This window comes from Aphelocoma coerulescens (assembly GCF_041296385.1).
Source record: "Aphelocoma coerulescens isolate FSJ_1873_10779 chromosome Z unlocalized genomic scaffold, UR_Acoe_1.0 ChrZ, whole genome shotgun sequence".
Taxonomy (NCBI): Eukaryota; Metazoa; Chordata; class Aves; order Passeriformes; family Corvidae; genus Aphelocoma; species Aphelocoma coerulescens.
In genome coordinates this window covers 29,013,621-29,039,188 of record NW_027184085.1, presented here as the reverse complement: position 1 = coordinate 29,039,188, position 25,568 = coordinate 29,013,621, and the positions used below count along the sequence as shown (strand labels likewise).

The following is a 25,568-nucleotide window of genomic DNA, read 5'->3' as shown; positions in this document are numbered from 1 at the left end:
TTAAACTAAATCCAGAGGTGGCAACTTCATGTTTGTCTCATCCTCTGAGTTTATTCTCTAGGTATATCAGTTTTCCACTGAAAAGGAAGAGACATTCTGAGATGGAGATCCAAAAAAATAGGCCTACTACCAAAGTCATATTAGCTTCAAAGTTCAGGAGTAATTTACTGGTTATTTCCAGGTTTTGAGAGTAGGGGAAGGGGGAGCAAGGGAGTGAGAAAAGATAAAAAGAAAAGATTTGTGGACAGATTCATGTAGGGCTTTGAACTGTGATTGGTACTGAAAAAAAAAATCCGGTGTGGACTGAGGAGTCCTGGTGATATGTCTTCCTTTTACTTTGTACTTACCAGATGAAGTCCCGTGTCTAGATGACAACCTCAGCCTTCATTACTGCTCCATCAGTCTAAAACCCAAACAGAAAAAATCCCAAGGGCAGCTGCTGTTGGCCACAGTAGGAATAGGAAAACAAACACCTAGAATCAGGGAAGGGTCCAGAGGACTCTGAACCTTGGAATCAGAATCTTAGTGGCTAGCAAGTACTTTCAAGGTCTTCCAGTTATCCAGTACTACAGAACACATTTCTTCCCACATTCTTTAATTCATTATCAGATAGCATCAGTTCACCTTCTGTTACTCTCACTGATAGGCTAATAGCTCTTCTCTATGAAAATGTAATCCAAGCACAGAAGGAAATATTAAAAAGTATGAAGCAACTTCTCAAAACATTCCACCCTGAGAATGCAAAGCAGGTTGAACTGCAAAGAAAGCAAAAAATAGTTGTTAGCAGCAAGCAGCATAATTTCTGTTCATTGACTTCTCTGCTGTGCTGTAATCTTCACTTTTATTTATTGACTGTATGATGGCAGTGTACTTCCTCTGCTAAATTACCCAGAAGTATCATTTTCTGTATCTACAGCTGTTCAGGCATAAATCTATCTTTAATTGAAGGTAACAAGTCATAGTAAGATGTGTTTTTAAAGTTAACCTTAAAATACTTTCTTTTTCTAAACTCTATTTCAGTAAATTTTAGATCATTCTTTCTTTGGTGGAATGCATGATGTCAAGAAGGCTTTGTGAATGCATTGTACAGTACAAAAAATGTAAAGTATACACTGAAACTCAACAAATATCACAGGGAAGATGTATTTAGGATAGTTACTCTTTGATGATAAATACAGAATTCAGTACATTGCATATATAAGATTGTATTTAGAGAGTAGGAAAATAATGAGAATATCTGAGAACTGAATTAATTTTGAAATAAAAAATCATAGTAAATCCTTGTACACAGATAAAATAGTACAGAGTAATAAGTTTATTTTAATTTATTTTCCTTATATGTCTGAGTAATTGAAGAAATCAGACAACATAGCGATTAAGTAAGGTGCATATGTAAAAGTCCTCTATGAAAAGCAGGATTATGGCATGTATGGTTATATAGAATCAACAATCATTTCTGAAGGGAAACCATGATAAGAAAAATAAGTGGTATGAAATAAGGTCAATGAACTTTTCAGTTATGTATAATTTCTGCTATTCCATCTCACAAGCAGAACAATAAGAGATTTTTTTTCACCAACAATTCATTATTTCAGGAAACAAGCAGGTAGAATAGTTGTGATAATTTGTCCCTTTTAAGAAAGAAGAAGCAAGTTATCAAAATTAATGGTGTGCCTTTTCAGTGGTAGAGTTCCTAGAGGTGTCAGGTACCTGGAGGCTGAAGTGTTGATTCAAAAGAAGAATCTTATTTTTCAGAGTCTCTATCCAAATTCCAGCAAAGTCTAATAAAAGGATTTCTGTAGGGGAAGTTGTGTCTGTAACATCTTGGTTAATATCCCTTAATTGATCGTTTCCTCTCTGAATTTCTTTTTGTGATACATGGTATTCTGTAACAACGTGTTTCACAATTGAATTATGTACTACTTTAAAAATTACTTTCTGTTTGTTTTAAATTCTCATCATTTCATTTCACAATCCTGATTCTTCTTTGGCAAGTAAAGAACGAATAGTCATTTTCTTTTCATCTCCTCTATGTAACATTAATTTATTCCTGTGTGAGGATTTGAAGTGTTGTAATGGAATGTCATTGTTTGAAGGTTTGTTGAACATTACTAATGCTACATTTTTAGCCTGCATGGAAAACTCAGCTTTTAAAATTATTTTAATGAACAATTATTCCCTGTACATGGGATTTGTTAGAGAAATTTTTGGGAGTTTTGGTTCTGTGTGTTTTAATGCTTGAGAGTTTGTTTGTTTGTGTTCAAATTACAATCTCGTAAAACAGCTTCTTGTCCTTGATCTCTCCAGAGCTGTACTTGGGATTAGATGCAGAACAAATTTACTTCCTGAACATTATTATACTTATGCAGTTGCATATTACAAAAAAATATGGGCTTAAATCTGGGGCAGTTATATTTGAAGAATTTATGGTAATACTAGAATTCTGAGAATGTACAGACTGAAAGGAGAAAATCTTATTAAAGCTCCATAAAGGAAGATATAAGGCTGGCCTGTGGGTTGTGACCGTCCCATGCTTTTGTCCACTACCTATGAAAACTAGGTAGAGTTCCAGACTGAGCTTTATCTGCTTATAGTGAAATACTCTGTTGTTTGATTTTTTTTGTTCCATGTTCTTTTTCAGACATTTTATGTGGCTTCAGTGATAAATATGGTTGCCTCCATGCATAGCCTAGGGATGAACAAAATTCAGTCAGTAAAGTCTTCCATTTGGTAAAGCACTGCACCTAAGAAAGTGCTGTATACCATCCTTGTTGTCTGGTATCCAACCATAATCACACTTGCAGATAAATTCTCAAAGGTGTCTTATAAGATGGTACATAATTCTTGAAGCAGTCCAGTATCTCTTCTAAAAAAAAATTTCAATTTATGTCTTTGCACAAGGTCTTTATGTTATTTTGATCAGATGTTTCTTTTCAAAAGGATGTTCAGTGGTTTCATAAAGGCCTTTTTTTTGCTGCTTCCTGGACAGAGGGGTGATTTTCTACTCTGTTCTAATTTCCTAATGGCAAAGTGGGAAAATAATCTAAATATTGCTCTTGTCAGAACTACTACAGAATTTCTGTGGGATTGGAGTCTAATTAATCATATGAAGTTCCTCAATGAAATCCAGACCTTTTTATATATTTCCCATATCACAAGCAATTTCATGTACTTTCAGTTCATAAATGCAAGCTTCATTCAATCTGAAACAGTAATATTCAATAAAATTTTCCCCTGATATGAGTCAAAAATGTCCTACATGATTTTTGGTCCATATTTTACTGTCTTTGCTTCCAGTTAAATGATCTGTGAATACTGGTAATTACACTGCCTTCCTTTGCCAAATCACTGAAGTATCAATAAAGGGTCATCATTTAAACAGCTACAAATTAATCACAAAAGCCAACCTTTAGCACATCCATACAGTGATTTGAATTCAGAATGTCCCCCTTATGCCTCTTCATTTTCCTTTTTTGAATTGTAGCTATTGTAGCTGTATTGCATCGCAGGACATTAAACATGTTTCAGCTCATGGGACTGAGTCAGTCATGTTTTTAGAAATTGAAAACAAATGTTATAATACTGTAAATGACAATATTTGAAGCAGTAGCAGTTTTCTAGGAGGCATGTCTATTTAATAGATATCTTAGGTTTTCAGCTTGAAAGTGTAATAGTATCTTTCACTAGCTGAAATAATTTTTAAAAAATTCTAAGTTGGACAGTAACACCAGAAGATGCAAAACAAAAGGGCAAGAAAGGCAATAACAAGTGTAGAAATAATTTGTGAAATTATTAGGTGAATTAGCATGGTTACCAGACAAAATACAGGGATTTTTTTTCATATTTCAGTGTCTTATTAGTGAGGATTCAAAATGTATGGCTTCCCAGCAGTGTATCATACTGTATTAAGAAGGCTGTGTGATAGTAGAAGAGAAAGAGAAATGGGATAAAAAATTAGGATAGGATAGTTTCTTCTTTTATATAATAAGTTATTGGAGTTTGGAGTTAGAAGATATTGGGGGCAAAATAGCATGTTTCAAAGGGGAATTAAGTTAAAATCTTCATAACACTGGTTCCATTTTTTATGTGGAAAGTGAAAAGAGCAGTTTGGTAGACACACAGCTCATTTTTAATGGGCAGAATTAGAATGTAGAACATCTTAAAGGAGTGAAATGTCTTGCTGGATAAAATGATCCAGGGAGGAGTGTGTCAGGAGCCCAGTGAAGCCAAATGCCTCCATAAATGAAGTGTGTCAGTCCCTCCATCCTTACCATGAAATCAGTGTATAATGGTGTGTTTGGATCTGATGGTATGATCTTCACAATTTCTGCATAAACCTATAGACTAGCAAGTATCTTCTGTGCTAAAGTATGTTAATAACTATTCTTCTTCGAGTTTGCTCATGGAAAAAAAAATTGTAAATGACAATAAAAGACATGAAAGGAGGAACTGAAAATTACTCATTCCAGCTGAAGGTGCAAGCTTTTAACTGTCTTGGGATTTTGCAGTTGTGGTCTGCAGATACCAGTGAACTTTTTGGTGTTTGATCTGAAAAATGGCATATCCAGTGCTGGAGCAGCAATTCACTAATACATTATAGGGAAAAGAACCATATTCTAGGTTCCTGAGAAAATCTTCACTGCAAAGCTTTCATATTTCTCACTTGGCTCACACTTATTAAACTGATAAAAACTGAATGTGAAGAGTAATCATTGAAGGAATGGTTTAAAACTTGATATAAACCAATCTGACATACAATGTGTGCTACTTCTGTTGATTTCATTGCCATTGCAAGAAGAAAAAATATAATTGTCCTCTAGAAGCTAGGTTATAATTATTTTTGTTTCTTTCTATTTATATTCAAAAAATTTCAGTTTGTGGGGTTCTTAACTATTCTTAACTTAGCTAATCTCAGTATCTTGAGACTTTATAAACTGTTGCTTACTATACTGTGTATTTAATTTCATGTCACTAACTGAAAAAAGTTAAGCATTTAGAAGACCTGAAACTGTCATTCATTGTTACAGGCATGATGTGATCCTGGACAGAAAAATGATGAACAAAACCGTGTTTCACTTTAGCTTTGTTTAGCTACATGTATCCAGATAGTTGAAACAAAACTTCATAAAGTTCAATCATACACATGGCTGCAAAAAGATGGTCTGATTTGATTCAGTACAGTTGGTGTCCAAACAGTTGGATTTTCCCCAGCCTACAGGTAGCACAGCTATCTAGTAATGGGTCTGCATTGCAAAGACTAACAGTATGTCCTAGCCAAGTGAAACAGCAGAGAACAGAACAAACTGTGTTAATAGAAGCCCCATCAGCAGAGTTGGGAGAGGGGTGGAAAGTTTACCGCCAAAGTATGATAGAAATATGTAAGACTCATTTTCTGTAAGATTATTGTTTTCTTGTAAATTTACCTCTGTAAAGAGAATAGCAGCAACAGTCTGTTTAATGACTTAGATATCATGCTACAAATAAAGCTTGAATTCTTAGAGGATTCATCATCTTCAGCAATTTCCATTTTTAAGAACATACAGTTTGAGAACATGTTGCAAGATGTTTTATTTCTATTATAGTCAAACCTGAAAACGCAAGATTCAAAGATCTCATATAAAAAGCATTCTGTGTTCTCAATTGCTTGTAATGGATGTTTAAGGAGTTCACTTATTTCAGGGCACCAACCTCTTTTATGTTCATATTCAGAAACGTGCTGTTTAAATCAGCATTACAAAACTTTGAAACTTGAATGACATGAAAGTAAGTACAGTGAATGAAACAGTCGATGTTTTCTCTCCCGTGTTCATTTCTTTTAGTGCTGGAGTCGGCAGGACTGGCTGTTTCATTGTGATAGATGCCATGTTAGAGAGAATAAAGCATGAAAAGACTGTAGATATTTATGGCCACGTAACTCTAATGAGAGCACAGAGGAATTACATGGTTCAAACTGAGGACCAATACATCTTTATCCATGATGCACTGCTGGAAGCAGTGACATGTGGAAATACCGAAGTGCCAGCCAGAAACCTGTATGCATATATCCAGAAGCTGACACAGATAGAAACAGGAGAGAATGTCACAGGAATGGAACTGGAATTTAAGGTACTGGCATTTTATGTTGTGGGTAACCAAAACCAAATGGTGTAACGCTAAAGCTGCTCTGTTCTCCATCAGTTGTTTCCAATAATCAGAAGAGACACCATTAGACAAAATATTTAAATTAGGAAGATAGTTCTTTCTAAAAAATATAATTTTAAGAAAAAAAAGAAAAGTTTAATACTGGAATTTGTCCAAATGCACTAACAGAGCAGACATTGTACTTGTAAAAGGTGTTAGAAGAAGCTTTACAAATATTTGGCTAATGCAATAGAATATGGAAAAGTAAGCATCTGAAATTGAAATTATTCATTAATGGATACTGACCAAAGATTATAAAACCTGATAGTGTCACTTGTTTTTGTTATACCTGGCCTTAATTATTTTAATTTTTTCTACAGCGTCTTGCTAGCTCTAAGGCTCACACTTCAAGATTCATCAGTGCCAATCTTCCATGTAATAAATTCAAAAATCGCCTTGTCAATATTATGCCATATGAGTCCACAAGGGTATGCTTGCAGCCTATCCGAGGAGTAGAAGGCTCTGATTATATTAATGCCAGTTTCATTGATGGATACAGGTACAAATAGCGATGTGTTCTTATCTGAACTGCTTTGAAAGTTTACAAAATTGTTTATGTAATTACATTGAAAATAACAAAGCTTATTATTGAAATCTGGTATTTGTTATCTGTTCAGGGCATGTTTGGGTGGTTTTTTTTATTTTAATAAAGGGTTTATATTTTTTCACCATGTAATATAGAAAAATTTTGCAAATTACATAGAATCTTAAACATTATATTTTTACCTGTCTTTAAACCACTGAGAGCTCTCAGTATGCTTTACGTGCTGAAAATTAATGAGATTTTAAGCATGCTCACCATTTGGATCCCTATTTCTTCACAGTTTTTCTGCTTAAAAGGATATCTAGAAATAAGATACAGGAGATACACTCTGTGTGTCAAGGTGATAATCTGTGATCTTGGAGCACTGACTAAGACTTGACCTAACCACCAGAAGCCTTTTGTGTGCAAACAGATGGGCAGCCCACCAGCATCTTCATGACAACATGGAGCAATATGCCCTCAGCTGACTTAAGCAGCTGGTTGAAAAAGGCATGACAGGGAAATGATATAGTTTGCCTAACTCAGTTTAGATGTGCCTGGGTATCCATATCCCAGGGATAATTTTATGAGCCTCCACTCATAATTGAAAATAAACTTCATCTCCACTATCACCCACAAAGGTGTTTCTGTTGCTTGAAAGAAGCAACAATACAAACTGGTCATCATCTTATAAAGCTGCTCATCCAGTTTTTTAACAGCTTGGTGGCAGCTTCCACTAGCAGGATATTAGGGCCTGGAAATACATATTCCGTTCCCAAATTTTCTTCCTGCCTTACTTTTGCTGGAGGCATCAGACTGTTGAAGAGAAGTTAATATAGAAACTGCTTGATGCTATAATTCCTAAACTTAATAGATTGTTAGACAGTTATTTCTATAAAATGAACCAGCACAACTAAGTGTTTCTTAAGTGCTTTTTACAGCACACAAAATTGAGCAATTAGAGTTGCATTAAAATTTAAATAATAATGATAAAGTCATACATCATAATATTAACAGAGTAATTTTCCTCTCAAAGTTCTAAAAATAAAAAGCCATAGTTTGATTAAACAATCATAATAAGATTTTAATGTGCTCATTATTAATAGTACGTACATTTTCCCTCTAGACAATGTTTACGTATAAACAGAGAATATGAGTATAAAGTCACTTTTTTGATTAAAATATTATTCTTAATTTACTTTTTTTTTTTATGTAGACAACAAAAGGCTTACATAGCTACACAGGGTCCTTTAGCAGAAACAACTGAAGACTTTTGGAGAATGCTCTGGGAGCATAATTCTACAATTGTGGTCATGCTCACTAAGCTACGAGAAATGGGCAGAGTAAGTACTGCTCTAATATTCCTTTACTAAAATGTTGGTTACAGCAGCTCTTTATGTTAAAATACTTCATGGTTAGGAATATCTAAAGATGAGAATTTTGGTTCCTTCTTCTGCTGAAATAGGAGTGGCCTTCCTGGCCACTAGGTATAAATTTTTTCAATCTGTTATTGTGTTGCAATAGACAAACTAGACATAGCATGTTTTTGTGGGGCACGCTGAGATTCAGCAAGTGGGTTTGCATGCTGATGTTCAAAGTATGCGGAGGGAGCACTGCTGTCTATTGAAAAAGATCTCTTACTTGGAAACTTGACTTTTGCAGCATCTCCTTGTAAAAATGTTAAAAGAAAGTGTGGTATTTTCAAGATCTGAATGTCTTCTATGTGTTCTGTCCTGCATATTAAAGTTTCAGCCCCCAGTTAACAGTTCTAAACTCATTTCATTGATACTCTGTCTACTGGAAAGAATGAAGTAGTTTGCTATCTGGACAGGATTACGTCAAGAGAAAGCTGGCATCTGATAAGTGAAATCTGAGTTAGGCCAGGTGTCTGAGACAATAGAGATTATTCAGGACATGGCTAGTGGATGCAGAGATAGAGTCGTGACTGAGGCTGAGGGGACTTGCTCCAACAAGCAAAAAGGAAGAAAACTGAAGATAGCATCAGGATTTAAATTGAGATAAAAACTCACCATTGAAAATTAAGCTTGGGATAGCTCTTGTCACTGATAGATAATAAAACTGAGCAGAAGTATAAGCAAGTTCTTATATTCAGCAACCAATGAGAAACCCTTTGCAATGCAGTGTTAAAGGTAATTTTTATTCTCTGAGCTTAATGTTTATACCAACACAAGCAGCTCATGTTCTTGTCACTACTGGCACTTTCCATGAATATCACACTTAGCTGAGTAAAAATGGATTTATAACCATTTATGGTAATGCTCTCAAGTAACAGGAAATGTATTTTATTTTGTTATTTTGTAGGAAAAATGCCACCAGTACTGGCCTGCGGAGCGCTCAGCCAGATACCAGTATTTTGTGGTAGATCCAATGGCAGAGTACAACATGCCACAGTATATTCTGAGGGAATTCAAGGTTACAGATGCAAGGGTAAGTCAACATAGCATTACACTTGTTCTCATAAGTTTAAAAGAAAATGTCTATGTCTTTCTTTTTCTATGTTTGGGGTTTCTGAAATTTTTATTGTTATTAAGAAAACCCTACAGATACGCTTTCTACAAGCAATAATAAAAAAGCAGATGAAGTTGTTTTTAAATAAGTGGGATCTTTCTGTAAGAACAATGTACTTCATTCAGATCTAGCATCTGGGCAGCACAGTTTTATAGTTCTGAAATATTTGTGCCAAAATACATTAGATTATTTGAGGACCGTTTTCCTCTTTTTTCTCATTTTTCCCTTGATCAATATTGGGTACAATTTTTGCTACTTACAGTGTTGTTTTGCACCACCCTTGAGGCTGAGTGATTATGAAGGTTAATACATTGAGATTTTAAAGCTGCAGAGCAAATGGCATTCATAAGAAAAGCTGGACAGGCTTTGCACATTATAATTTGATTTTTCATATAGCATATTTTCAGCTCTCTAGTATATCTGCAGAGTAGATACATGCAGCTGTGACCTTAGCATACTCATTTTCATACTGCATTTCTTATCTGAATTCCCGAGTCCAAAACTGAGCACTCATATAATATTAAACATACATAAACTTTTAATATATATTTGGCATTTCTCAGACTTGATTTCTAGCACTTCAGTCTGCATGGCAGGAAAATATTCTGTTAGCGCCTGTTTCTGTAGGCACTGTGGAATAATACTTGTTCAAGCAAAATAGCAGGATGTACTGTCCAGGGATAACATGAGTGGCTACTCAGAGTTGCCTGTCAGCATCCAAAGTATTAGACTTCCTCATAGTTAGCAAGACTACTGCTTTTAATGTGAACTTCAATTAAAATTGGACAGTATTGTTACTATCAAGTCAGCATATGGACCTTTTGTTTGGCAAATGAGATGTAGCTATAATAGCTATAATTGACGTGTCTCCAAACATCTTATATTCAAAAAAAATTATTTCAAAATTTTATATTGAAATAGGATATTTAAGAAATTCTGCTTACCTACAGCTATCAAACCAGTAAAAAGGGGTCAAATAATTAAATTATTAAATTTTCCATAATTAATTTTATTTGACATGATATTAATAAACCTCTTTTAAAAAGCATCAATCACATTGACAGTCCTATTGTGATATTTGACTATCATGTATTGTTGCTTCTCAAATTTTGAAAATCTCTTTATCTTGGTGGTCCAAGTTCTGTTAAACTCATCAGTGAGCTGACAGCACCATCTTAAATTTTCTAGTTATGCTGGGAAACTATAACTCCTTCCAAATTTACTGGAGAAAGTGGGAAATATGTACCAAAATGTACATTATAGTTTTCCTCTAGTTAGGCTTTTGTGGCTGTCACACCCAGTAATTGAGACAGTTTGACTAAATTGTTGCATTCAAAGAGTAAATGCTGGAGTGATTTCAAACATCCTCTCTTGCTCTCATCTCTTAATCCATCTATACTGTTACGATACCATCCATGCTCTGGCAGAGCCAAGATGCCCAGTTATTCCACAGGGACAAAAAATGAGGCATTGTATCTTTTTAGGTGCCAGCAGCAAGTGTCTGGTGTGGAACTCTCTGTTATTTCTGAAACTGAACTGTGAGTTGTTGTACAGTGAAATTGACCTCTCTAACTGTTCCAAGTTATTGCTTCTGACTGCTTTGTTCTCACTTTCTCTGGAAACTCAAGAGGTCAATATGCTGGGACAGTCTTATTTAAGGCTAAACTATTAGTGATGGCTGTAAGAGAGTATTATAAATTCTACAGCCTAATCAAAAGACAGTTGAATATCCCCTGTGAGAAGGAAGAAGAAATCCAAACGGTCAGCCAATATATAGGATGATACCTTAAAAGCCCTCTGTGCCACATAGGGATCTGAAAGCACTTATTTTGATAACTAACTGTGCAAACTGTCACAGTATTTGAAAGTAAAGATTTTAATAAAATTTGGCATTTGTATCTGGACTGCTGTTGGCAAGAATCTCATTAAAAGAAATCAGCACTGTTTATAATGTCAGAAGCAGAGGGAACTGTAAGAAATTGCCGATCAGTTCCCAATACGCTCTAATGCTAGTCTAACATAGACTAAGGAACTTTGCTCCTCTGCTCATTAAATAATATTAAATAAGAGAGGTTATTGTCATTTCACAGTTGCATTGGAATACTGCATTACTGAAGTCATGAAACATACTAATACAGTTGTATACATATACACACCGAAAATGTGTGATCTTTCCAATGACAGACCACACTTATGTAAAGTAGTGTCTTTCTTACTTTTTCTACCTGGAAAAAGTTACTGTTATTTTAGTGTAAGTCCTATCAAGGTCAGAAACTGCTGAAGAGTTTCCATCTTCTTAGCAACATGTTGAAAGTCAGATTTCAGGTTTTCTTTCTTTACTTTAGAAGAATGGAAGGTTATTTTGAGGGATGAATTAATATCATGTGCCTAAGGCTATCTGGAGGATGCAATTTCATTATGTCTTCTTGGGGGGAAATGGGATTACAGAGACTATTATCAGAGATGTTTGTATTAACAAAATACCATTTTGAAAGGAAACATTTAGTTTTTTGTGTTGATGCCCATAAGAAATCAAATTGGGTGAATATTTTCAAACATTACATATTTGTTTGTGGCAAAAAGCATTTCACAGATACAGACTACTAAATTGTCACAGTGGTCTAGTGGAAGAAGACAGTATGTGTGTCCTCTCAAAGTAGTTGCTGGTACACATACAGTTTTTTCTCTTCTCCTTACTCATCTGAGATACGGGAGGCAAAACCCCAGAAAACCAGAGGAAATAAAAAAGCAAAGCATTGGGGTATCCTTTGTTTATATTTAAAATCACTTCTGTATCATTTCAAAGGTCTGTAACAGCTGAGTGCTTGTGGTAGAAGGATAAAGAGAGAAAGATTGTTCTTGCCTCCAAGCATAACTTGCTGCTTTTTGAGGGGAATCTCCAGTAATGATTTGAATTTTTCATGAGTTTTACTTAGAAGAAATTTCAATTTTTCATGAGTTTCACTTAATAGAAGACCATTTTGAAGACATGGCAGGGCGGATGCTTAGAAAACATGATGTCTAGAGGCACCAGTTAACATCAGTAGTTCACATTGCCATGATTTTGAACATTTCAGCTGTGCAGATTGACAGTGTCAAAATCATCAAGCACAATGTTTGAAAATGCAGAACAAATTTCCTTTATCTGTTTGTATTGCATTTTTTATGTGTCCTGACTTTTTACACATTAAATAGGCATATAACAGAAGTTGTCATTTAGTAATTCCAGTGGCTTCATTATAAAAATAACTATGATGCAGTATTCTGCACTTTAAAGAAATGCTGTTAGTATTCCTAATCACAGGGATTGAGGAGCTTTAGATGGCTTGTTTTGAGAAAGGAGGCCCTTCCTCTCAATTTCAACTAACTCCAAGATGCTAGTGAATTAAATGAACCACTATTGAAGGGAAATTCGTTAAACAGCTGGCTTGTTGATCCATCTTCTTCCAGGAAAAATGTTCACCTCATAGAAAACAGCTTACTATTAAAGATAGCATCTGCAAGGAGGGCAATGAGTAAACAAGTCTTATCAGTAAGGATATTCCTGCCGTGAAGTGGATGAGCATATCTCAGAAATGGGAAGTCAGATTAGATGACCTTATTCTACCTGATCTGTATATAAAGGACTTTGTAGTCCACAGGATTCAAAACATAACATACCAGAAAAGTCATATACCCTGGGCCTCAGACACCCTTTTCACACCGTCAGAATGCCAGACAGCTCTCCTATGCAGTGTGGAAGAGAATCCATGCAATATTGTTAATGAAACGACACTTCCAGGCCAATGCAAAAGCTTCAGCCAGTACTGCAGTTGAAAGAATTTTCATATATGTGTTCTTAGCCATTCTCAGCTTCTCTCAACATCCTTACTTTGTGATTGTCTTTATGATTATTGTCTGACTGACTTTTAGCCACAGCAACATGCTTTTGTGATACATCATTTGTGTCTTTTGTTAAAGGATGGTCAGTCCCGAACAGTGAGGCAGTTCCAGTTCACTGACTGGCCTGAACAAGGAGTGCCAAAGTCTGGAGAAGGATTTATTGACTTCATAGGCCAAGTGCATAAAACAAAAGAGCAATTTGGTCAGGATGGACCAATTTCTGTTCATTGCAGGTAAGTAAACAAAGCTTAAAAACTAATTATATGCAGATTTGGTTTTTTCTAAAGCTGATTGCTGATTGTGGCAAAGGTGTATATTTAAACATTTCAGAGGTGAACTATCAGAAAATGTAATCAAATAGAAGATCTAAAAAGGAACACAATGAACTGCTTTATGAAGTGGAAACTGTTCTGTAACATTCCATTTATACAGAAACAGTTCTTCAGAAATATCTGGAAACACATGATTTTTTTCTTTACTTTTAAATGTCTCTAATGCAGTGTAAAAGCAATCTGGTCAATGCTGCACACAGAAGGAATAGGAAGACCCTTATAACAGGCTGCTACATCTGATAGTTTTTCCACTAGAAATTAAAAGTGAGGCTGTTACTTTGGTGGGAGTTATTAGTTGCCAACAAGCTAGTTGCACCTCAGTGGCACATTAGTAGCAATCAAGATGAAACCAAAAAAAAGGTTGGTATCTCAAGAAAGGGAATGGAATAGAAAGTGGTGTTTAGAAATTTGCCTGTCAAAAAAATCATTGAGGTTTGAGTTGATGAGTTCTAACTTCAGAACTCAGTGCTCATTTTTGTGATGGGTACCCTAAATTCGTTTGCAACTGATACGCAGATGAAAACAGCTTGCACAGTGGATAGGAATAATCCAGCATGGGCTTTTTAATATTCTTGTATTTTTTATTTATTTTCTCTACAATATTCTAGTCTATAGCAGATGGTCAAAAATAATATCTTTATCTTTTTTTTCTCTTATTTAATAAATTGTTTTCTATAAATTCCATTAGGATTTTAGAGACTCATTTTTGTAATATGAATTTTTTTTTGTAGATTAAATATTATTATTTATTGTAACAGAGATGCAAAATACTTGCACAAGATGCAAGTCCTCACTGTAAGTCAAGTAGTGCCTCAATACTAGCATGAAGACGAATGAATGAGTTTACTAGAGCCTAGTAAAGAGAGAGAAATTCTCATCTTTCCAAAGTCAGGAGTAAACAGAATTTGAGTTCTTTATGGTCCCCTAATCTGAAAGACTGACAAAATAAATGTATTGGAATACTTGAATCCTATTTTTTTGTGTGTGCCTAAAAATTTTTATGGCTTGCTGAGGAGAGTAGCATTGCAGAGCAGTGGTTGGGATTCATTTCACAAGGGAAAATTAAGGACAACCCTGATAAGAATAAGCCTTATTCTTCAACATTAATGAGTTTTGAGAGGACAGGAGTAATAAGCAATATTTATGCCTTTATGCAGATAAGAAAGCAAAGTGATATTATTCCTCTAAGTTCTTTGTACCATGCAGACATGTCCACTTGTGACTACAGTGAATACTGCTTACAGTACATTGTATATCCCTCCCAAATGGATATGATCTTTCGTGGTAAAATTATGGATTTCTACCATTGACTTTGCTAGAAACAAAGTTAATTTCAGTGTAACTAATCATGGCTTGGTTTTAAAATGTCTTTATTATTATTGTAATAACAATTTAGGGACTGGTAATGCTAATCATCATTGTCAGCATTAGTCAACTTACATGAATAGGAAGCATCCCTAGCAAATTAGTAAGTTTGTTTGTTTCTTTCAGGAAGCACAAGATCCTGGATACCTACACTTTCCTAGTCTCTGAGGAGTTACTGAAATAATGCCTCCAGTTTGTACCATGATGAGTTGTACAGTGAATTAAAACTCCTCTAGTGTTACTTCCTTTGGGTTTCCTTCACACTCTACACAATTTTGACAAGCTTGCTTTCTCTGTTACACACTAAAACCCCATGACCCACAATTTTAAATTTTCTCTTTCCCTAGCATTTTTACAAATAGGTCAGTGTGTTGAATTAAAAGATTTCTAACCTCATGAGGCAGATACTTAAAACTATTTAAGAGAGCAAAAGACTGTTCACCTTGAAGCAAAATTTTCCCTTCAACCAATATTAGATATTTATAGTCTTTTTATTCCAGCTTTTAGCTCAAGAGTGCAGAAGACTTTTCCCAGAATGCATTCAAGATGTATTTGTAGTGATAAACTCCTCTCTCTTGCAACAAATCAGTACTTCCTCATGGTTCATTAAAGCATCCTGACTTTAGTTTCTAGTTTAAATAATAAATCAAAGTGAATCATAAAGCATCATGAAGGAGTGCTTTAACTTCACTCTAGAAATCCCTAGCATTTTTGTGTAGGAATTATTACAGTGTTAAAAGTTTTCTTGCCACTCTAAGGGGAACAGGATCCATTTCCTACAGGCTTTTCTCAAGACATTGCATTTGATGACTAGTTAGGATTTGCAAGCATCGAAATATTTCCATATTAGTCTCTCTTCCTCATTAAGTAGTGTCTCCAGATACAGATTTCTTAAGTACACAAGACAACAAATAAATTTCTTCCTCTTCTTCAGAGATTTCCGAGTTATTTTTTTAAACAAAGATTTGTCTAATGTATGAGGCCAGAAATCCTCTTACACATTTGGAAAATCATACTTGGCTTTTTTTTGGTTGGTTGGTTGTTTTTTTTGTTTTTGGTTTTTGTTTGTTTGTTTGTTTGTTCTAATCTTTAAATAGCAGAGCAGGAGCAGGAACAAGGAGAATGTAAAATGGTAATCTGCCTTCATTCTGCTGATCATTTTCTGGGCTACTTGGTTTAGATCACACTGTCATCAGCTCTGTAAAGTCCAAGCACATTCCAATGAGCAGGTTCCAGGATTTTTCAGGATATTTCTTAATTACTAGCTGTCTAATTTACCTCATCAGGTACCTTACTCTACAGTTGCTTTAGATGTCCAGGACTGTTGTTATTCCATATAGGTAAATCATCATTGACAGCATGATATTCTGTCAAGGGGCGTGTCAGTTCTCCTTTGTCTTCAGCAATCTGAGGGCACCCACCCTCTGCAAAATTGATAAATCCAATTGCATATGTCTAATAGCCCTAGAAGTGCACTGACCTAGACCAAACACTAAAATACCATCATACAGTTTGAGCATTCAATTTCCACACTAGTTTCATAAATTTGCTGGCTCTCTGTCATAGTTCATATGAACATTCAGAGTTCTTCAGGTTTTCCCTGTTGTTCATGCTGTTCCATTTGCTTGTCTGGTGAATAGATCTCATAAATACCTTCCCAAGGTTATCTGGCTCGGGAAAATCTTATGAAATTATTAGCATCAACAGTGAGATGACAGGGTGCTTAGTTTCCATCCATAGAAGTTCAGATTTAGAAAATCTTTTCTTCTGTGTAGTTACCTGTGTCTTTAGCCATGGATAATCCTTGTGAATAAGTGTTTGTTTAATTTTGAAAGCTGACAGCTATTGGTTCTATGGATTGCAAGAATTTCTACCACTTGTGCAGGGTTAAAGCTAATGGCAGAAACCCAGGACAGAACAGAGAGCAAACAAGCCATATATACTCAAAGAAGATACTTAAGACTAATTTAGACAACCATGGTAAATGTTTATCAGCATTGAAAGCAAAGATCCAGACTGCCAGACTTGAATAAGACCTGAGTTGAGATTTTTTGTGTCTGTTATTTGAATTGAAGCATATATGAACAAGTTCAATATTAAATGAACATCCATACTCCTAACTCAAAATAGAAGGTAAAATAGCACAGTGAAGATGTACAAAACAGGGCGTATACATGACGAACTAAAGTAAAGCAAGCAGTAAAATGCATTTTGGCTTCATTTTTTCTTGTCAGTTCCAATGTATGTTATTGGCAACAAATATTAACATTTGCCTTCACCATGCACTGATTTTTGTATATCTGGATGAACAAACCAAGTCACTTTGCAAAGAAGACTAGAGAGTCAGGATGTATTCAGTAGCATGTAAAGTTTGCTTGAGCGCAGTTATTCTTTTGAAAGCAGTGTGGTATTTTTCTGGGGAATTTTGCTTAGTCAGCCTTTCCCCATATAGAAATTTGTACACATATGGTGTGTTGTAACCACAAGCAACTTGTCAGCCAATTCTTTCAGCATTAACTGTCAATTAACATTTTATTTTCTCTTCATTCTCTTCAACAGCGCGGGTGTTGGAAGGACTGGAGTGTTCATAACCCTGAGCATTGTGTTAGAAAGAATGAGATATGAAGGTGTTGTAGACATCTTCCAGACTGTCAAAATGTTAAGGACACAGCGGCCAGCCATGGTACAGACAGAGGTGAGCAAAACAGTATCCATATGCCATGGGATGGAAAAGAAGCAGTACTTACACAAGCAAAAAAAATGCATGGATAGAGACTGTATAAAATGTGCTTACTTTCGTATCTGAAGTCACATATTGGCCCTGTGACTATAGTGTAAAATCTGCCATAAAGGTACTGCAAGGACTGTTTCCTGTTACTGCAGTAGTTACTGTAGGATGAGGAAGAAAAAAATCGTTTTTCCTAAAATATGGTTAGTTGAGAAAATCTGTTTGTAAAGCATCACCCATTTTTATTTGATCCTTGTTTCCTGGCAGAAATGTGTGGTAACGAAGAAGCAGGCAAATTGTTTATGCAGGTGGATCCATTCCTTTTTTTTTTTTTTCCCCTGGGAGCAAGGTCTTGATCATGTCTGCAGACTGCCACTGTATTATTTTCATGTTTTTCTTGACTTTGTGTCACCAAGCAAGTGGCTTTTTGGCCTGAAAATCATAATGGTAAATTCAGCATTCAGGATAACTATAGTGTAAATAACTTCTATGCTAGCAAGTGCGGCATAGAGAAATAAAGGGAGGGATAAATAGTATAAACCAGTTACCTGGGCCTGTGTGGTTGGAACTCTGTCATGTTGTAAAGAATGCTTAAATATTATTAGTTAATGTTGTGCTTAATTTTTACTTTAATTTCTGAGCAGACGACCTGAACTATGCCAGAACCAACAGGTTAGGAGAACCAAGAAAAAGGGGAAGAGAAGGGAAACTTTTTAGGTCACACATTTATTTAGTATAATTTGATTGACACTGGCCTTTAAATTACAGTCTGTGAAATTTAAAATGGCTCCCCAGAGTTTGCCATTTTCCACAAGAAAATTAAACTTGTTCAGTAGAAGCTGGGTAGTTTTACTTTTAAGAAGATAACTTCATAAAAACTTATATGAAAAATACAGATACTTATTTTTAATCTTGTCAGTTAGCCAAGTAAATCACTGTGACCAAACTGAAGAGTTAATTCCATTTCTTTTCCATTACCATCATTCTTCTGGATAAGCAAAATGAAAAATGACTGCTTTCTGTCATTTGGGCTCCAAGAAATAACTACAGTATACAGAAAAACTATGCTGCTTTGAGCCTACCTGACAAATGCAGAGTTCAATTCTGCAATATATGCTCCCTCCCCCTGCTTTGACTTATTTCTGTATGCTACCCTTCATCCCCACTGCTGAAAGCAGAAGTGTTGTCTATGCATTTCTTCCAGTATTCTGTGGAAAACAAATCTCTCATTCACTGGTATAAACTGCCAAGAAATCTAATCCTTATTAAACAAGGCAATTTCATGTGGACCACACATACACTTAAAGTTCAGGCATACGTGTAATGTATTCTGCCACTGTTCTAACTATTCTGACTAACAGAAAAAAACTATTCGTGATCACACCACTTCAGTGAAGCAACTACCTGATTAGTTTCCTGGCCTCCAAAAGAGTTTTAATTGCAGTCTTAGCAAGTGCAACCTTTGCAGTTACCACAGCACTATCAGATAAATAAACAGACATCCCTGAGCAATTTTTTTAATGTTTTTTGTTTTCTTTTTTACTTTTTACCATTTAAATCCTGAATTGCAGTAGGAAATAAGTACACAGATGTGCCGTTTTAGTGTCAGTGTGCAACATAACATAAATGTGCAAAAGGACTGCTTTATCGGGATGAGAGTAACACATACTGACAAATGTTGGATTCATCAGAGGTATAAGCAAATTTCTCACCACACTAAACTTCTCTCTGCTTTCAAGTGTAGGTTGAAATGAAGTCTGTTTCATGTGAATAAGGTGCTTTAGTTCCATATTTCTCACTTAAGCCCTTTTCTTGCCACAGTGTAAGGTATCTTCACATTTTCGTCAACACCTACAGCATTCCATATTAAGGCTATGATGGACTTTTTCACTCAGTATATTAGCTGTGGCATTAATTATACATTTTGCTACTTATTTTCAAATACATGGGGGAAAAGCACCCAAGCATGTTCCTATCAGAAAAAAGCTTCATGCTGATATTGTTTTAATCCAGCACAACAGACCGTCAGTAGGTGGGTATATGGTCTCTGCACAAAAACAAGCTGCATTCTGTGGAAAATGTTGTTGCATTAAATGAGTGTCTGTCTTCATCTATGGTAGCTCAGAGTGGTTTTCTGTTGGTGTCAGCAAGTGAATATTGCTGAACTGCAGATGCCTTTGCAGTATATTTGTTTGTAGCTACAGAATACTCACTATTATTTGAAAGAAACTAGAAACCAACCAACAAGCTGAATTTTTTATGCTTTTGTTTTTCTTTCTCTAGGATCAATACCAGTTCTGCTATCGAGCCGCACTGGAGTATCTGGGCAGCTTTGATCACTATGCAACATAAAAACCCATTGTGGATTTTTATTGCAGGCCCTTTAAGATCCAGAGAGCCGCTTCTGAGCCATACGATGTGCTTTAGAAGTACTTCTTAACTCTTAGCTAAGGAGCAATTATTGGGGATATATAAAATAAAAAATAATAAAAAAAAACAAATGAACAAAAATATTGGGGATATATAAAACAAAAAAAAAACAACAAAAAAAGAACCCCACCCAACAAGAAGTATTCCATGTGGACCAAGAATTCACAGTTTAATAACCTAACCATAATAAAAGAATCCTAACCACTGAGGCGTCTGAAGGATCTCATTTACAGATACCTCAAGGGTTCGACATTGGTTGAAGTTAAAGGGAAGAGGAAATTAATCAGAAAGAGTGATCATCTTATTCAGGATTACATGCTTTTGCAAAGAGGAGTTTTGAGAACTGCAGTTCAGTGCAAGATGTTTGTTGCAAGGTTGGGTTCTGGCTTCTCAAACAAAGCGGACTCTTCAACATCACCCTTTCCCATCATACTGCTCATCATAACACTTTAGGGAAAATGTGGGAATGTTTAAAAAGAAAGTCTTTGATTTAGTTTTTTAGTATTGTAAAGATACTGCTGACCTGTGCTTCATTTTTAACTGTGTAAACTTTTTCCTTTTTTTAACAAGAGTTTATCATTCAATGAAGTGAATTAAAGAAAAGGTTGCATAACTGTTAATATTTTTGTTTAAAAAATGTGGATTTTTTTTTAAGCTGTAGAACTGTTATCTGTAATATTGTGCTGTAGAAATGTTAGATACTTTGAAAATTTGCACATTTTTGTGCAGTCCTACAGTACCACAGTCTTGTTAGTATTAATTTTGTAGTTTTATTTGGGTTTTCTTTTCTTTAAGAAAATATTCATTGTAATCAGTTAAATCAAAATGGGGCTTTTTGGTTTCTTTTGGAATCAACAGGGAGGCGCAAAGTATAAAGATGCTGCTAGCACATACACACACGCGCACACATATGCACATGCACACTCACACTCTTCTCTCTTTTTATATATATATATGTATGTATTACTGTCTACCCTTTTCTGAATCTCTGTGTAGTTGCAGAGAATACAGATGGATAGATGACACACATGCACATAAACATATCCATTCTTACATACCTGGATTTATCAAAGCATTGGGAAAGCTTTTCCGCATACTACGATTATATCAAACTACTATTTGATCAGCTCTGCATTTTTAAGGTCCATAAACTTCTGTTTCAAAGGGAAGTGAGGAATGCACATCATTGATATTTGAACGCCATCTCTATCCCAAATAATATTTCTATCCACATTTCCACTTGAACACACACACATGCACACATACAGAGCACACACATGCACACACGCACACAGAGTATGTGATTTAGGCTTCAAGTGAAGTTCAATATTTGTAACACTATAGTGCAATAAGAAATCATATTATTAAATGTAGGAGGTGTGCATGGGGGAAAGGTCAGTGCATATCCCTTTAGGAGGGGAGAATGTTGTAATATACTAGGTATTAAGATGTTTTAAAATTGTATTCAATAGTATACTGTCTATAGTGTGCGCTATATAATTTACATTTATCGTATGTAACAGGGCAAAGCCAAACACACATTGCTCTGTGAAATCAAATGTTTTGTGGCATACAGCATTGTTTGGGGATGCTGGGGTTTATTTTAATTTTACATTTAGAGTGCCTTATATTTGATGCCTATTTTGAATAGTATTTCTTTAAGTTAGCCTTCATTTGTATTTAGTTTAGTTTGTTTATATCTCTGTTGTTCTTTTCAAACATTTTACTACATGTACCAGACAATTTTGAAAAATATGCATTTCCAGTTTCTAATCAAGTATGGATGGTAATAAATGATAACCCAAAACACATAGGTAGTCAAGGCCCTTTATCTTTCCATATTTCTAATAACAGACTAGCCCACAAATTGGAAATCTATTTCTGGTTGGCTTTACAAACCCACTGTGTCACTGTTTATAGTGTTATCTGTCATTGCAGAGATGTAGCAGCACAGTAGCAGTAGTTGACATCAGCAGTGCTTATGATGCTTTTTTTTTTTTTTTTTCCCCTCAAATTTATTTTGGACCAAGTCCTGCTCATTCACTCGTGTCAACAGATTGCTAAAGTCAAACCATTGCTTTCAGTGGGAAAGTTCATGTAAGGCTAGCAAGACTGAGCCCACATGACATACTGGAGATTGACAGATTTTCTTCCAGGAAAAAGGAAAATTCTGTAAACAGCACAAACTACTTTTTGAGACTCTTTGTAGAACGCCATTTACATTGACCTTGGTCACCATGTGTTCTGCCACTGTCAGTACATCAGCATCAAAGGATGCTTTCTTTGGGGTTTCAAATAGGAGCATTGCTATGGCTTCTCAATATGGCCTCAACATTTTTTGTTCTTCCTCCAATTTTCCCACTCCTGTGAGAAATGAGAATGAAAGACCAAACTCCAGCAATTGTATTTGAGCACTTTTGTAATGAAAACAAAAAAAAAAACCAAACCAAAAAAATCAAAACAGAAATATAAATATATATATATGGAATAGAAGTATTATAGAAGGCTACCTCAGAATGAGATTCTATAACTTACATCTGAACCAGAGAAGAATGTGCACTATGTTTCTTTCTCTTCTTCTTTCTTGAGTTATACTTTGAAATAATGATGGAAGTGCCAGGTTATGTAGTGTGGTCATGTTCTTCAACTCAAATATAGGAAATCAGAAATACAAAACAATGGAGTGTCATTTTGAAAACATAGACTAAGGAAGGTTCTTGCACACTGGATCCATACAAAGTGCATTTTCCCTAGCAGACTGTCTTGCAAGCTCCAAAGAAAATGAGGGAGTAGAAGAAATACAAAAAAGCAGAGCCAATTTGTGAGAAAAACTGTTGTACAACTAAATACTCCTTTTAGGTTTTTTTGTTTCTTAAGATAGCTCTTAGCATCATTGATGTGCATTCCACTTTCTGTATTCTTATATATGCATTCTGCAGTCAATTTAAATTGTGAGCATCTTTGTCTACATACATCATACATTTCCAAGCTTAAAATTGGTTTCATCAGCATAACCAGTACGGTGCTATTATTTACGTTTGTATGTGTAGTTATGTCTAATTTTGTAATTAGTTGCAATGGGGAAAAAAAACCACAAAATATATAAAAATGATTTATACAGAAGTTTAATTTAGCTCTTTTTTAAAAAATTATTTGAGTGGTTAGATAGCGGAGAAGATGGCTGGGGGAAGGAGTGACCCTCTAAGGAGATTTGCACTTTCTATATAAACCTTTGTACTATGCACTGCCCTATTGATTCTACACCCAATAATGTTATAACTTGAACCCATCTGTAAGAAATTGCTTACAAAATCCACTTGTATGTATTTAAAAGACACAGAACATGTAAAAAGGAAAAAAAAAGCACTGGGGTTTTTTTTTTCCTTTTATTCTTCCCCATTTTTCTTTATGTTTATTTTTCTATTTTTTTCTTTTTTTCTTTTTTTTTTTTCCCTTGGTGCCCTGATACTCCACAGATATCAGAAGGCTGCAGGTCTCATTATAACCATCCGTTATGTGGCTTTGCCATTCAAGCTTGGAGTGTCTTTACAAAGATAATAAAAACTTGTGTTCTTTGCTCTTGTTTTGGATGCATAGACTGAAAAACTTAAAAAAATTACCTTGTAAAATGGCTTGTTAAAAAAGATACAATTACCTCTAATTAGTAGTACGCGTAAATGTTTTACAGAATGAAAGGCGTGCTTTTTATTTTCTTACTTCGTTACATTGGTGGCAAAAGAAAGTCTGTATGAAAATCAGTTCTTTGCTGACACAAGTTCCATTTGTTACAGATGAATTCTAATAAAATGTCAGTGTTATGCAGCCCTGGTCTTCTTTCTTAAGCAGTGCTTTTGAAATCAAAACTTGTTTGGTCCCTCTTGGTGATAAAGGAGTTTAATTGGAACTACAAAGCAGTCATTAATCTTCTTAACTAGCTGCTGGACAGTGGAAGATGCATTCTTAGGTTAACAAATATATATCATCTTCAGCAGCAAGTTTTGAGCCAGAATAGGCAAGCCCTTTGGCATAAATTCTCATAGCTTCATGAGCTTAGTTGAAATTACCACACTTTACATGCCTCTGGATTTCCCCTTTGTGCTTCAGAACTGTATCACTACACTGAGAAAGTAGATTTCTGTCCATTCATAGGTGCAACTCAAAGAGGGCAAAATATCCACACATTGAGATTAATTGCGCATTTTTAATTCCTGCAGATTTGGCAGGTTTTGGGGTAAATCCAAAGTCACTTGTCAAAATTCAGTTACTGAAATTGTGGCAAGCAGTCATGACTTTTGACTGCTTTCTGTTATGCACTGCATAGGCAGTGAGTGCAAATGTGAGTCTGTGAGGCTACTATCCAAATATTGTGGTAAAGTTTTTAAACACACTGGAAAAGTTTTAGATTAATAAACACACCAGGTATATTGAGGCAAGCTACAAGGGGCATGGCATGGCAATCTACTTAAAGAAAACAAGTCTTGCTCTGTCTGCTTGTTCTGAAAGAAGGCAGGTTCTGTCTCCAAGATTACTTTGTAAGGGAATACAGTCTATTAGCAATTAGTATTAAGTACGTGTTAATAAAGAATTCTCTGTGCTGGAAGGATGTGCAAGACATTAACATTAGGGTGATTTCTAAGAACGTGTATTGTTCTTGGCCTAATTTCCACTTTAAGATGGTTATAATAGTGTAAATGTGAAGCCTTGGTATTCTTACAGAGGCCTATTAATGTTTTTCCACTGACTTCTGTGGATTTTACAATTACTGCATTGCAGGCTGCCTTTGACTTGAACCTTTTTTGCGTAGTCTGTGCAAGGTGGTTTAGAGCTGTGTTATGTAAGGGTTTCTTTAACTATCTGAGTGGCTTTAGATGGTACCCTTTAATGTCAGCATTGACTTCTTTGGATTTTCCTGTTCTGTGCGTCTAGCATGGACCATAATAAAGTGTGAAAATGAGTATTGACAAAAATACTTGGCTGTGTATGGCTTAATAACTTCTAAGTTAATGGGGTTTTAACAAAAATATTTCTAATTCACGATTAACACAGAAAAACGATGTCATGTACTTCAAGATCATTACTGTTCAAAAATTCTGTTGAGATGTGAAATTAACCCATCTCAAAGCAAAGCAATAGCTACAGACTTTCAAACAATGTAACATTTACATCTTTTCTATATTATACAATCTGTTGGACCAAATTCCCAGATTCCCCAAATCTTTGGTGTTCATTCATGCTAGTATCTCTCAAAATGAGTCAGTCCTGATTCTAGGGTAATAAGGCATTGCCATCCATAAATTTACCCATTGCCTGCTTCTCCCAGTCTGTCCAAGCTTAGGAGAGAAGTGAGCTATTGTTAATGTGATAAACAAAGTACTGAAAAAGCACTGATAAGGAATGTATAAAAAGAAATTGTTCATTAACCAGTGCTCAGAAGAGTTCACTTCACTACCAACTGAATCAGTACTTAGTGATCCCTAAAGAACATTATAGCCGTCACTGGTCAAAAAAGGACCAGGAAAAAATCTTCCTAGAAATTCCTGTGTCTTTTTAACTGCAGATGCAAACATGCCCCTTCCCCCCCCCCCCCCCCCCCCCCGCC

The 25,568-nt window shown here is 35.3% G+C and overlaps 1 protein-coding gene across 1 annotated transcript in view; it reads left to right on the top strand.

The window, feature by feature from the left end:
* The window catches only part of PTPRD (protein tyrosine phosphatase receptor type D), a 568,740-nt gene extending 543,861 nt beyond the window's left edge, over positions 1-24,879 (top strand). The window contains exons 27-33 of the mRNA XM_069001512.1: positions 5,820-6,105; positions 6,501-6,679; positions 7,920-8,046; positions 9,026-9,151; positions 13,193-13,347; positions 17,371-17,506; positions 19,823-24,879. Of these exons, the coding sequence (XP_068857613.1) occupies positions 5,820-6,105; positions 6,501-6,679; positions 7,920-8,046; positions 9,026-9,151; positions 13,193-13,347; positions 17,371-17,506; positions 19,823-19,891 (1,078 nt within the window). The 3' untranslated portion in view covers positions 19,892-24,879. The remainder of the gene's footprint in view (positions 1-5,819; positions 6,106-6,500; positions 6,680-7,919; positions 8,047-9,025; positions 9,152-13,192; positions 13,348-17,370; positions 17,507-19,822) is intronic.
* The last annotated feature ends 689 nt before the right edge of the window (positions 24,880-25,568 follow it).